Below are 15,034 nucleotides of genomic sequence, written 5' to 3'. Positions count from 1 at the left end.
AATGTGTGACCACAAGCAAACGAAATATCATCTGTTATCATAGGAGAAATATTTGTACCTTTTCTGCCAGGGTATAACATTAATTCATATTCCCATTAAATGGCTGGGACTTCTATTTCACTAGGTGTGAAAACGGTTCACATTGTGGACGTTAAAATAAGTTTTAAAAAAAACAAGCAGCTAAAAGGCATATGATTGAGACATTATCCCAATCCCCCGAGGTTGTAAAGAGAATGAGAGGCGTGATTGGCTCGTCCATGTCGCACAGACAATAAGGCAGTGAAGGAGCGTTAGATGGGCGTGGGGGGGTTAATGTGAGGATAAACGCTGATTCATCTGAGAGAGACTGGGAACAGAGAATATGTCAGCTATATCAATCTGTAAATACTGTAGCCACGATTATGATGAGACCTTCAGTGCGCACTGTGTGCTCCTTATTGGATTTCTGCTGTGAGCTTCATTTCCTGATAGTGGCACCGCAGACGCAGAGGCAATCAAATGCCATGGTCATGGTCATAAATCACACTGCATTTTGTCTGTGGGGGTAATGAGTGAGCATGCCCGTCCTGTTCCTGACTGGAATATGTACAATAATGAAGGCATTCATCGGAGGCAGCGGCAATGATTATTACAGCATAACAAGGGCTCTAATTTCTGATGGGAGTAAATTGAGGGCAAAGAACTGCTGTTGTTCATCATTCCATTACTCTGGCTGAGGGGACATGAAGGGAAGGAGTGATATTAAGCACGCAAAGTATAACGAATGGCTGTTTGTCTGGGTGTGTGTAGGTGCATCTGTGTGTGCACGCATCTCATCTCGTTCATAAAATACTTCTGGGCACTTATGTTAGCATACTTGTAAGGACTTACACTTGATTGATTGCCTAACCTTTAACCTTCCTCAATTTGAACAATTACTGTAACCTAACACTAATAATCATCTAAGCAACAAATTCTCATTATGAGAATTAAAAAGTGATGGCCATGGCACATGCATTATTTTCTGCTACCAATCCTACAATGCAATGCATCAGTTTAAAGATGCACAAATGACATTAGGATTGGGTCTCAAGCAAGTAAACAAATGATGATGAATGATGATTCAAAAGGATCCACAATCTCAGTTTACTAGCCATGATTGTTCCACAGTCACGTTGTAACCTTAAAGTGACCTTGTAGCAAAGGGCAAAGAGGCAGAACACGCTCATGTTGTGGGATTGTTCTCGTCTTTTCTTGGAAAGTATAGAAATGGAATATCTCTGTCTCTTTGTCTCTCTGACTCCATAAAAACAGTGCTTTGCTTCCTCTAGCAGGTTTTGATGTTGGATGTGGTCTCAAAGGCTGTTTCTCACGTGGCATCAGTGAGCAGCACGGAGCATATGGGATTATAGGAGTCCTGTGAAATAATGTGCAGAGCAGCGGCGCAGTAATGAGAACATAAATCATGCCTTGAGCCGCATGTCGACATGCTAGTCCACCGGGGCTGCTTCATAAATGTCATACACTCAACAAACAACATCACAGCCCTGGTGTAAATTAACCGGGGAAGACGTGTCAGAGAGCTAATATCTGATTCATGTTGGCTTTTATGATATTTACAGTCCTATTCTGTCACTGTCTATTCTGTTTAATCTTCCTTGTTGTTCTTTTTATTCCCAAACACATACATCTGAGCATGATGACATACAGTGTAATGCACTGAGATAAGACCCACACACACCTGTCCAGCAGTTGCATCATCTCCTCATACTTCTGGGTGACCCTGGCTCCCTCTGCAGACTCCAGGAACCTGCAGAGAAGATGAAATTGTACAGCCCATGCAAAAGTTATATCCAATATCTTTTCAGTGTCAATATTCCATAACATTGTTTTTATGAGACCTTTCAAACAGTGCACAGAGCGACTCATTCACACAGAGACCACTGGAAATGCATGACCACCCCAAAACTCTTGTTTTAATCTGCGGTGGTGGAGCCCAGAGAGGAGACTCACGGGTGGGACAGGAGTCTGAATCTGGAGAAGGGGATCTGGATGCGCTGCTGTAGCTCCTGGGCCCATCTCAGCCCTCCAGCTACTGCTGGCATATTCTTATTCACTGGGGTCCAACCTGAGGAGGTCAACAATCAGTAGTTACTGTCAGTAACCACAAAGTCCGTGAGCTTGAGCCAAGTTGAAGATTGGGGGAGCTATGCTGGATATTTTGTGGATCAGACAAGTCAATGTACAAATAAGACTGATGACAGAGTGAGTTGTCCCGCCCTAACGGATTCAACCAAAGTAAAAGGACAGCGAGGGACTTCAATTACCCTCTCATACTTATGGATCTTACTGTTGGCTACAGATGAAAGTAACATTCTCACTCTGATTTCACAGTAGAGCTGTGAAAGGAACTGTGGGGAGATGGATATGGCATGGAACAATACTGGACCCAAAACTTGGACAATGTGGTTCAAGTTCAGAATTTTAAACTTCTGGGCCACCTGCCCCCCTGTCACTCAAACCAAAAAGGGTTGGTTCAACTTAAATCACAAAAACATATTACCTCTAGAGCTATCAATTCATGCAGATAGTTTAGATTATTTCCCCACATTTTATAATTTTTGTGCCTCCATCCCAAAACAATGGAGGTGAATGGAAAAAATTAAAACGCAACAGACAACGCTGTTTCATCTTCATACCTAAGCCAAACAATCTAAAGGTTGATGTATGCCTACAGAGGTTTGACCTCCCAACCACACTCTGCAGACACGTTGCTGTCTCATGCGTCTCTCTGTGAAGGAGTGTGTAAAATGCAGCCGTTGTTATGGCTCTCACCCAGCTCCTCTGCAGTCTGGAGGTGTTTGTTGTAGAGGCATTTACAGCAGTCCAGCTCTTTCTCAAACATGGAGACAAGGAGAGGGTATCTGTCCAGAGCATCTGTGGCCACTAAGGGTCGCTCCAGCAAGCTACCAAACATATCCAGAACCTGCAGAAGTCAGATAAGTGAAAGGGCTTTCAATAAATATGTGTGGATATATGTGTGTGAGAGAGAAGCAGAGAGAGATTAAGTTCTCAGACCTTGAAGGCGTGCTCCAGTCCGGAGGCATCCTCAAAGGCCTGACAGAAGACAGCTCCTAGTCGTCGGTCTGTGTCATCAACCTTAAGTTTGAACTCCCTCACATCTTCTTCATACTCCTGCAGGGCAGATAGCTCAGCTAGACCGACAGCCAAAACAGCACACAGCAGTGCGCACTAACACAGAGCCAGCACAGCAAATTCATTTTCACATCTCACTGACTCAAAGCCATCCAGCGGGGAGCACTGACTGGGTCTTACAAGCAGAGTAAATTGCTTTTCTTGCTATAACTCAGGAACATCTTGCTTAAGCAACAGTTTGCTCCACAAACGCTGGTGTGACCAGGGCGGAGGGTAAAAAAAAAGAGCATGTAGTAGTATTCAGCTTGTGTTCTGAATCTCGTATTTCATAAAACCTTTGTAAAAATGAACTGACCGTCAAAGTTGCTGTACAAAATGAAAGCCTATTTTATCCAGCAGGCAAGTGAACAAAACCCAGTGATCCTCATCCTTCATACCCTGTTGTTGACGTCCAAGCAGTCGTAGGGCTTCTCTGTGAACAATTTGTAAGTTTCCACAAACTCTTGGTGGAGCAACCGGACCTGCTGGCTGAGGGCTCGGCCTCGGACGCCTCCAATCTCCAATTTCTCGAGCTTCAGCAAGTCTGCAGCCGTCAACAGGATGTCCTTTGGGGAAAATGGAGGCTAATCAAGCTAAACTGCAGTATCAATGAAAAGAAAGGTCTGATCTTTTACATATGCTAGTTTAACTTTGGCATCTCAATCCTCACACTGAACCAAATACAACATACCTAAATTATTCCCCACCTTTTGAGTAATGCATAATGTTTCCATACTCACCCTAATGGTCCTGATTCTGTTAATAAAGCGGTCAAGTCTAGAGAAGGCCAACAGTGGGGAAAAGTCCCAAGGCCTCACAGAGCTCCCGTTCCTCTGGTACTGGCTCAGGTTGGCCCTCTGGTCCTCATAAGTGGTCCTGAAGAGCTGCAGGATCTCCAGGCTCGTCTGCACCTTCAAGAGACTCTCTAAAACCTCTCCTCTCAGAACCTCTTCTTGGACTACATACACCCGGGCCTTGTGTTGAAGAGCAGTAAGGTTAGTTAGTGGTATAGTAACAGATACATGTTTATCTAATAATCAATAATAATAATCAAGAAAGCCCAACTGTCCTTGGGCACCACACCTCCAACCACCTAGTGACGTACTGGTCTGTATTCTGAATAGGAGACTGCAGCTGTTAGCTACATCTGCTCCTCACCACCTGAACCTCCTTCTGTAGTCTCTTCTTCTTTCTTTGTATTGTGATAGAGAATGTTCCCTGTGCTAGTACATTTCTACTGAGATTTAGTTTATGTGCCTTACTCACTAACAAAACTATATATGTGACGTATGATTGTGTACCTAGGAGAGGTAACAGGACCATATGGGGTATCTCTGCCTTTGCTTTGATAAGAGGGAGTAGCTCAATGGGGGTGCAGTTTAACCAGAGAATGTTCCCAGGGGTAATCAAGGGTATAAAGACAGATGTCTCTGTGGGACGAGGCTCAGAAGAGGAAGGAGATGACTGGAGGGGTCAATGGGGAGCTTGAAACTGCTTTGTATTGTTATTATGTAAATACCTGATGTTCCCCCACCCTATGTGCTGAGATGCTTATAAGCATCTCAGAAACTGGATTCTTTGCTGATTCCTCTGCAGACTGCGCTGCAGTCTGTATCACGATGAAAGCCTTCTCTGGCCAGAGAATAAATACTTAACAGACAGACTTCTTTCCTCAATGTTTCTTGTTTCAGTATTCAGTATTATAGGACTCTGTACTATTGAATAGTTTTTTTCCACCACAGTATTTAAACATCTTCTACAAGGATCTTGGCGATGTAACTTAGCCTCTGTTTGTTGTATGACATTATGTATGAAACTATCAATTGCATATTTAGAACCCATTTACATGGTTTCTCTAGTAAGGTGAAAACAGCTTTTTCCTCCATCTTACATAATTAGCATTAACTAGCTAGGAAAAGCTGATTAAATGTGACTGTTGCCATTTCAGCCAGCTCGAAAACCTACAGTTTGAAAATTCTATTTGATCGTCATCTTCAAACCCCAGCAGCAAAGCAGGAGCTGTCCTCTCACTCCTCACCTCTTCTGCCGTGTTTACATTGGAACAGCAGAGGAACTACAGAGGAACCACAGAGGAACCACAGAGGAACTACAGAGGAACTACAGAGGAACCACAGAGGAACTACAGAGGAACTACAGAGGAACCACAGAGGAACTACAGAGGAACTACAGAGGAACTACAGAGGAACCACAGAGGAACTACAGAGGAACCACAGAGGAACCACAGAGGAACCACAGAGGCACTACAGAGGAACCACAGAGGAACCACAGAGGAACTACAGAGGAACTACAGAGGAACCACAGAGGAACCACAGAGGAACCACAGAGGAACCACAGAGGAACTACAGAGGAACCACAGAGGAACCACAGAGGAACTACAGAGGAACTACAGAGGAACCACAGAGGAACTACAGAGGAACTACAGAGGAACTACAGAGGAACCACAGAGGAACTACAGAGGAACCACAGAGGAACCACAGAGGAACCACAGAGGCACTACAGAGGAACCACAGAGGAACCACAGAGGAACTACAGAGGAACTACAGAGGAACTACAGAGGAACCACAGAGGAACTACAGAGGAACTACAGAGGAACTACAGAGGAACCACAGAGGAACCACAGAGGAACCACAGAGGCACTACAGAGGAACCACAGAGGAACCACAGAGGAACCACAGAGGAACCACAGGTATTCCATAGATGGATAGCATGTACTCAAGTTTGGAGACAACCAGCTTAGCTTAGTATAAAGACTGGACTTAAAAAGCTAGCCTTCTTTCACCAAAACCTTTAAAACTCACAAATGAACATGTTATATTTTGTTAGTTTGAAACATACACAAACTGAAATGTAAAAGTGATGAGTTGTGATTTCTTGACCTGGAGTGTGTGCCTGAATCGTCTCCTGGCTCTATAGATATATTGCTATGTCTAGTCTGCTATGTGCACTGTGGGTACTAAAACGCCTATGTTCACACCTCAGAGAGGGTGAGAGGAGCTTTGAGGAGGGTTGTAAATAGGGACCTGCGGTGTAATATAGCCCAGGAACAGAAGTTCTGATTCACTTTACATTTCTGGCAGCAAAAAAGGGTCTGCCTCTAAAAAACCGAACACAAGGGCACAGTAGCATGGACAGTGAAAGACTTAATGGCCCAATCCCAACGTCCCCCCTAAAACCTCAAACCCTGAACCCTCAAGGACTTACTGACGTCACCTGGTGAGTGGTTGAGTGTGAGAGGCTGTGAGGGCTTGAAATGGTTTAAAGACGAATGGGACAGCACTTTGCTGCAACATATCACGTTACTATGAAAACGACAAAAAACATGATGTATAATTGTGCGTATTTATTTTATACTTTGTACTCCCTGATTTGAACGTCTTCAGGCTCTTTCCTCACAAGATGAGAAGTAACTTCATATAATATATTTACTCGTTTTTATCAAAACAGATTCAATGACAAAATCAAATATTTGATGAATGAATAAATAAATATGTTCTGATTTCATGTGTTTTTTGTTCCATCTTTAACCCTTAATGGGTTTTTTTAACGTCTCCATGCGTCCACTGGTTACCCAGTGTTTAACGTCACATTGCAATGATTTGTGGGTAATTCCCTGAGGCAAAGTCAGCATCCTATGCTGACTTACAGAAAGGGTTCATAAAGGGCTGGAAATGTCTGGCAGAGAGCCTCAAACACTGAATGATTTGACAGTGGGACAGCCCTAAACCCTCACGGACTTTGCAGGAGCGCGCCTTAAAGTCCGTGAGTCCGTAAGGGGGGAGATTGGGATTTGGCCAATGACCAAGAAGAGCAAAGAAAAGAAATACACCCACAGAAAAAAAACAGTACCACCCACTCTGTGCTGACAGCTCTTCAGAAACCCCACAGTAATGACTAATTAGCAACAAAGATGGTAACCACAAAACATCAAACTAAAGGGAAACAAGGTCTTGGAATTGACTGAGACTGCAGTTGACCTGCTGTATGAGGAGGTTGGAGGTCTCCTGCAGCAGAACCAGGAGGCGAGCTGGGGTGTTGTAGTATCTGGAGCTGGCCCACACCAGGCACACTGTGTGCATCAGAGGGCCGATATGACACCTCACATCAGGAAACTCTGCACTCTCCAAGTCCTCAAACAGACGTTGCAGGGGCCTCAGGTAGGTGCAGATGTCCTTTGCTTCCTCCAAGGCTGGAGAGTGAAGATGTGATCACAATACAACCGCATAATACTACTTGTGAAAAAGTAAATGGTAGATCATTAATCACACTTTAGCCCTTCAACCAAGCATGTGCTACACCTCAGAAAGCAGGCTTCATTTCATGTCTTTATACGGTCAGGTGCATAGATTGTGTCATTACCTGCGAGCACATCCTGTTTCATGTCAGTAAAAGCAGGAGAATAGCTGCTCTCCACAGCCTCCAACAGCATCGCCATCTTCTTGACCTTAGAGGCTTTGAGCTGGGAGTGGATGCACTCCAGGTCTGCGCATCTTCAAAGGAAAAAAAAGATTTCTGTCACATTTGCAGAAGGCCACTGGTTTGTGTGTCAGCACTCTAAGGTCCATCACTATGTGTGTGTGTAAAGTCCTTCCTATGTTCTTAACCACAAGCTGTTTTCAGGGTCGCCAACTGTCATGTTTTTGGCATGGGACATCCACTCTCAGGCTGTCTCTCACCATGCATGAGCAAATCTCACGTCAAGTCTCAAATCAAATATAGTTTTATAGGTTACATAGACTGTCTCTGCACACAGGACAAAGTCTCCACATCAGGCTTTTTTCCACATCTGAGCACCAATATTGGTCCATAAACATTACAGACTGGAGAAAACGGTTGGCTTTAGTTGTGGGGCTTTAGTTGAGAGTAGTATGCACACACAGTCCTCTTCAAAGCCACTAAACACCTTTCATGTATGTTGAGTTTGGCCTACAAATTCACATCTATTACAAATTGTAATACAACTCTTTTGCCATTTGGAGAGAGTCTCTAACAGGTTAGATTAAAGTCTTTTACAACTAAATGTTATCTGGGTTTTGCCAAATCGTTAATCGGCCCACTTTTTGTTTTTAGGATCCGTCCCTGTGAGTATATCAAATATATGTCGCTGTCATACAGCAGCAGGGTCGATGAGAGCGTCTCCATAGTGGCACCACAGCAGTAACCTCTATAACTACGGATTATTCCCGACATGTGGACAGGATCAGTCAGGATCTAACAAAAAATGAAATTCTGTATTTTTCCACACTTCAGACAGATAAGTTGTCACACATGTTCACAGATAAGTATTATATTACTTACTGTTTGGCTACAGTCAAATCCTCTGGCACACAGTGGAGATTTCTATTTTACTGTTCATAAAGTCTTATCTGTTTACTCTGGACAGTCAAAAATACTTTTTCCATGTCACAGTTATTATCATGGGGAGGTTTCACAGTATCACCTGTGACGAGCCTCCTCCTATCGTACACTAGGTGCCGGTTGTCTTTCATCTGTTACAGGTGCTGATTGGAGGATCGTCTGCAGGCAGAGCCTCACCTGTGCCGGTGTGGCTCTGCCTTAAATACCCTTTCCAGTTGGCAGCGGCGCTCTCTGAAAGGAAGATCTTTGTTGACTGGCTCACCACAGTTGTTTCTGTGTTTGTGTAAAGTAATGTTAACCTTGGGTTACTTGTTTTTGGCGAGCCAAATAAATTGCTTCTTTTGGCCACCAGCTCGTTGTCGCCCTCCGGGTTTTAGTGCGTAAGTACCCAGCACAAGTAGCACCTGAAGACTAGGGGGGAGTTTAGTTAGTCTCTGGTTAGGCAGTTACAGGGACAGGACTACGGTAATGTTTGGCTGTGTATGGGCCGTTTGATCTCTGGCTGTGGAGTAGCGTAAAGGGTTCTTCCTTCTGTACTTATCATTTTGTGTGTATTCGGGCAGGTAAAAAATAAGCTATGGCTTCTGTTGGGGACTTTTTAAGAGCTCCATCAGAGGAGTTATTGGAACGTTGTTCACGAGAGCAGTTGGTGAAAATTGCTGAGCATTTCAAGATGGATGTGGGGGATAAGTGTTTGAAGGAGAGCATGAAAAACCTCTTAAAAGAAAATCTGGTTGAAGTGGGTGTTCTCCAGTCTAAGTTGCAGGCTGTTGGTTCCGCCTCAGACACGTTTGGTGCGTCTGGGGTAAGTAATGGTACCGAGTTAACTTTTGAGCAGCGTAAAAAGTTGCTGTTGTTGCAAGTAGAAATTAAAAGACTTGAATTGGAAGAGTGCAGGTTGCATTTGAGTGATGGAGGCATGGGGCAGGTCTCTGTTGGTTTTTCTGGGCTCACATGCTTTCGATGTTGCTAATAACCTGAGGTTGGTTCCTCGGTTTTGTGAACAAGACCTGGATACTTTTTTCTCACTTTTTGAGCGGGTAGATGAGTAGAGACTGGTCGGATGCTGACCGCACATTACTCTTGCATTGTGTTCTCACAGGTAAGGCGCAGCAAGCGTACGCTGCCCTTAGTGTGGCTGCTAGTAAAGTTGATTTGTCTGTCTGCAGTGTTAAGAGCCTATGAGTTGGTGCCTGAGGCATACCGCCAGAGGTTCAGGTTTTAGGAGAAGTCTGGTAGGCAGACACAGATGGAGTTTGCCAGGGAGTTAACCACTCACTTCAGTCGTTGGTGTACTTCATTGGGGATTCATTCTTATGAGGCCCTGTGTGATTTGATTGTCCTGGAGTAGTTTAAAAATTCTGTTCCCGGTCATATTGCTACTTACTTAAATGAACACAAAGTGAGTTTGGCGTCGGAGGCTGCTATTCTGGCTGATGAGTGTGTGTTGACGCACCGTGGTGGCCGTGAGTGCGGGTCTCGGAATGAGGCTGACTACAGGCAGGATGGAAGTAACTTTTGCCCAGCAAGTAAGTGGTGGGGTGAGGGACACAGTCCTCGCCGTGATAAACCGGAATGGGCTGCATGGAGTCAGCAACAGGTTGAGGCGAGTGACCTATGCCATTACTGTAAGAGCAGAGGTCATTGGAAGGCTGACTGTCTCAGTTCTCCCTGTGTTTTTGCTCCCAGTGAGCAGGTGGAACCGGGAGTGGATTGCAGTCTGGAGCAGTCCGGTTTTTTTAGCTTTTGTGTCTGACGGCCATGTGTCCCTGGCGGGGAGCGCTGTCAAGGTACCAGTGAAAATATTGAGCGATATGGGGGCCTTTGATTCGTTGATTGTGAGTTCTGTGTTGCCTTTCTCACAGTGTACCGATACTGGGGATTGCATTCTGATGCAGGGGATGGGTTTAAATGTGTTGCCTGTTGAAATGTGTTGAGCTTAACTGTGGTTTGGTTCAGGGTGAGGTCGCTGTGGGCGTGCGTCCTGCATTGTCAATTTGAGGCATGTTCAACGTTGGTCGGTTTTTACATGAATGAAATAAATGTGTGATGCTCATAGCATTTTAAGAGAGCATTTAAAATGCAACTTCTCTTTTGATAATCTGTGCCCAATACAATGAATCTGAATAGAAAATCGGTCTACTATTTTCATGGGAACATTTTTTTCTGATGAAACTATCCACTTTGAGAGCTGTTGAAATTTGCATCTCCATTACATTGGGAGAAATCTCTGGGTGTAATATATTTACTGCTTGGCACTTTAATTCAGTGAGTAAATCTCTGCTTGGTAAGAAATTACAACATAGCTTTGCTGAATTATCAGTTTGTGTAACCGGAGTGGTCCATAACTGCTTATATTAAAGTAGTAAACAGATGCAGAGCAAACACGTTTTTATCACATTAGTGCAGAGGAAAAAACAATGATAAAAGTAGAGGATATTGGCCTCATAAGACATGATTCTGCTATGTAAGTACAACAAAAAAATGAAAAGAGAGCACTGGGCTCCAAATTACATTTTTCACTTGATAGCACAGGTGTTCTGGATCTCAAATAATTAGTTTCACCAGCAAAAACTTCTCTACTTTGAGGTCCTGTAGGGACGTGTTATTTTCACACAATCACTGCACTGGAACAAGCGCTTCTCTGAAGTTGCCAGTGGATATTCAGTGTGTGTAATAACAGAGGTGCTGACCTGTTCTTCCAGAAGAGCAGCTCGGTGTGTGGTGTGGGGTTTCTGCCCTCCAGCAGGGCCTCAGAGGAGTCTTTCTTCAGGACGGCGCGGATCTGATGGCTCCACTCAATCACTGCTGACTCCAAGGAGTGAATGATGCTCTTATCCACTCCTTCCCCCCTGTGAAGTTTCACAAGGAAACCGTTTACTTTCAACGAGGGAAAGAATGATGCATTGACATGAACCTTTATGTCTCCTGTGTTTGTTTGCCTTTTATCTGTCTCCAGGGCAGCCTGCTCTACTCTCTCGGAACCTGCAGGGAGAGGCAGCAGCGTCTTGCCCCGGACTTGGCCTGACACCACAAACACATTGGTCTTGAGGGAGTGGACGTGGCGTCTGATGTCCTGAGACATGACCTGGGGCCATTCAGAGTGGTTCATACTGTTGGACAGTAGCGGGGCCACAACCTGGAGGAGGAAAAGGAAAAGGAGTTTTCTCAACATGGAAAAACGTTTGCTTTGCGTTAAGAATTCACTTTAAAAGGGATGAATGAAACTCTATTAATGTGACTTAAATTACTCAATTAACGAACACAAAAGTCAAATACATGTGTTACACATGTTGTAGCGTTACGTTTATTGTATTATTACTCCATAATTATTGTTTATTCATGTACAGCACTTTGCATTTCATATCTGTGCTTAATTCATCTAAAAATAGTTCATACTAGTACAATTTAAGTCAAAAGTCAATAAAAGTTATCCAATGAGTTACTACAAACCAGTGGTAAGGTAAACATAGTAATGCCACAATGTAAAACACAGATCTACAGAAATGAGATCAGCCAAATATATATATTTAATGTATCACATGGCCTATTTTAAAGTGTTATAGGCCTAACCACTATAGGCTTATCGCAAACTGTTTGCAAATGAGAAAGTGATTCATACAATGTACAGATGGGGATCAGGTCACCAATGTCTAATACAGCTCTGGGTAAGAGGAGAATAGAGTTCAGTATTTGACAAAGTATAAGTAACGTTTATTTGAATAAAGTACATGTTGAGTACATAAGCATGCCTACAATAATTCAGTGTAAATTACATTCAACACTTGGCCTTGTGACAAAAGTGAAAGTCCTTAATCTCAGTCTAACTTTCACTCACAACACATGATGAGACACATGCACACTGAGCCAGTCCTCCATGCATGCAGCAATAATTAACACAGTGTGTCCTGCTGCTTACCTCCTCAACTAGAGCAGAAAAGTGATCCAGTGGAGCATAAGACAAGTCCCCGTAGACCAGGTTCTGCTTCATGGAGTCCGGCCGCAGCGCTGTCCTGCTGTGTTTCACAAAGTACACCGACTTGTTCCTGGAGCCGGCCGTGAAGGCGGCGGCGGGCTGCAGCAGTCCGGACGCGGTCACAGACACCACCAGAGTCCTCTGCTCGGCTCTGTCCAGGAACTCCTGCAGCACCTGCCGGTTGTCCTCGCTGGACACGCACTTCTGCCATTTGTCCTGTTTCAGTTTCAGAGTCCTCAGCACATAATCCGCTATGAAGTCCAGTCTTCTGTCCTCGGCAGGTGAGTCCTCCATGTCCGCAGGTCGCTCTGCTGTCCCGGGTCAGTGTATGAGCTGAACTGATTGTGTCTCGGCCTCCATAGTAACGCAGTGTTTGTATTAATCAGGCCGTTGCTTAGGGGACATGAGCGACCAGGAGCTGACCCGGGACTCGGGCGTCCCCCTGTGTGTCTTCCGCGGACTGACACACATTGTTCCGCTGCAGTCTTTTGTTTGACTTTCAGGGGGAAGTTGTTGTCAAAGTGTGGCCACTAAGCGACGATAACCATATGTTCAAACTACAGTGGCATGTAAAGCTGCATCTTCATACTGCTCATCTTGACATTGCAGTGATAGCTCATATTCTATCGAATACATAAATGACCCACAGGAAATTACAAGGACACGGCTAGGGTTAGAGGAGAAAAGAGAAGTGAAATAAGAATGTCATTGTTTTTTAAGGAAGGAAAGTATAAGAGCAAATGGATTTCAGTTTCTTTTAAATCAATACAAATCCCAGCTTTTATTCACTTAGCCCAGGGGTCAGCAACCCGCGGCTCCGGAGCCGCATGCGGCTCTTCGGCCCCTCTGTTGCGGCTCCCTGAGTCCTCTGTCCACACAGCTTTAAGCATTGTTTTCGATATGATCTTGTCCAGACCTAAACGCCTGAACACGAATATCACGACTATTCACGTACACTGGGCATGCAGTGGTTGCTGATGTTACGTCCTACTGGTTTTTAAACCTACTGGTTTCCTTCTGTGGGTGTGTTGTGTTCACGTAACAGCAGCAGCTGTTTTCTGTTTCTGTTGCCAGATTCGTCAAACATTCACAAACATATTGCTGGAGATCTAAAAGCCACATCTCATATATATATTGCGGGGGTGAGCACTACATCACAGCCACGTATGAAGAAATACATTGAAGAAAATATATTTATGGAAAGATCGCATCAACCTGGATTCCAACCCTGTCGAGCAAAATAGTAAAATATTCAAAAACAATCGGGCTACGCGGTCCGCCACCAACGTCTTACATCGTAGAGCGCCTTTCCCTACATCTGTCTGATCATGATCTGCAGAGCCCCGCCCCCCCTCGGTAAACTATCAATGGATAAATCAAAAAGAAGAAAAGTCACGGAGGAAAATAGAGAGTTTCATTCTGCGTGGACGATTCATTTGCTTTCACTGCCAACGATGCTGGCTTACCTGAATGCTTCATATGTGGCGAGAAATGTAACAAAAAAATGTAAAGTTGAAAGCGCTTCCAGAACAAACACACAGCATTAGCTGAAAGTATCACGCTGGAGATGAGCGACAAAGAGCGATTCCTCTCCTCTTCATAAGAGTTTGATATTGTTATAACACGTAAAATAGCAATAAAATGTCAACAAGTGTCTTTATTCTTGTTCTATAATTTCATAAATACAACAAAGTTTTTGTATATACTATATATAAAACTTTATAAACTGTGACATCAAATAGCTTTTGCGGCTCCAGACAAATTTTATTTGGTGGAAAATAGGGCAAAATGTCTCTTTGGATAGTAAAGGTTGCCGACCCCTGTCCTAGCCTATATTTGTCTCACTTTAATAGTGAATAACTGATTGGAGTGTTTTGGGCGCTGCAGCTATGGACCTGAATGACTCACTGACACTGAGACATCTTACATCAGAACCTTCTGCACGTACAAAGACAATAAACCCTGGTTTACTGCAAAACTCAGGCAACTCAGGCCTCCAGAAGTAGGGACAGACTCCTGCATAACCAGGCCAGGAGCACACTGACAAAGGAGATCAGAGTAGCAAAGAGGAGCTACACTAAAGCAGGTTTCAGACCTCGACCCTGCACCATGTGGCGAGGCCTACAGGACATCACCAGCAACAGGAGACAGGAGGTCAGCAGGTCTGCACAACGACTGTGGCTCAGTAGAGGAGTCCTTCAATCAGAAGATCCAATGCCGATGTGTCCTTTGGCAAGTCCCTTAACCTCAAATTGCTCCTGTAGGCTGTGCCTGCTGTGTATGAAGAGAATGGTTAGAGAATGGTTAGATGGTCCTGATGGGCACCTAGCATGTAGCCCCTACAGCGCCCTCAGTGGTGGGAAGACTCTCGATATACATGTACAAGTCCATTTACCATCTTCAAGAGATCACTGGAGCTGTGGAGTCCCCTGCTTCAAACAAAAACCATCAAGACTTCATACAAGAGCATACAAAAACTGCTACGGGAGCAATTTGGGGTTAAGTGTC

At 44.3% G+C, this 15,034-nt stretch overlaps 1 protein-coding gene across 1 annotated transcript in view; it reads right to left on the bottom strand.

The window, feature by feature from the left end:
• dnah9 (dynein, axonemal, heavy chain 9) overlaps nucleotides 1-12,820 on the bottom strand; it is a gene marked incomplete at both ends in the record, with an annotated part of 139,598 nt that extends 126,778 nt beyond the window's left edge. The window contains 10 exons of the mRNA XM_079182856.1: nucleotides 1,721-1,789; nucleotides 1,993-2,107; nucleotides 2,815-2,965; nucleotides 3,058-3,174; nucleotides 3,573-3,740; nucleotides 3,915-4,148; nucleotides 7,170-7,381; nucleotides 7,552-7,682; nucleotides 11,244-11,689; nucleotides 12,470-12,820. Of these exons, the coding sequence (XP_079038982.1) occupies nucleotides 1,721-1,789; nucleotides 1,993-2,107; nucleotides 2,815-2,965; nucleotides 3,058-3,174; nucleotides 3,573-3,740; nucleotides 3,915-4,148; nucleotides 7,170-7,381; nucleotides 7,552-7,682; nucleotides 11,244-11,689; nucleotides 12,470-12,820 (1,994 nt within the window). The remainder of the gene's footprint in view (nucleotides 1-1,720; nucleotides 1,790-1,992; nucleotides 2,108-2,814; nucleotides 2,966-3,057; nucleotides 3,175-3,572; nucleotides 3,741-3,914; nucleotides 4,149-7,169; nucleotides 7,382-7,551; nucleotides 7,683-11,243; nucleotides 11,690-12,469) is intronic.
• Between the last annotated feature and the right edge of the window lie 2,214 nt (nucleotides 12,821-15,034).

The sequence above is a fragment of the Pholis gunnellus genome (genome assembly GCF_910591455.1).
Source record: "Pholis gunnellus genome assembly, chromosome: 21".
NCBI classification, from domain to species: Eukaryota; Metazoa; Chordata; class Actinopteri; order Perciformes; family Pholidae; genus Pholis; species Pholis gunnellus.
Note: the sequence above shows the minus strand (reverse complement) of the source record. Positions and strands in the feature narration are given on the sequence as shown.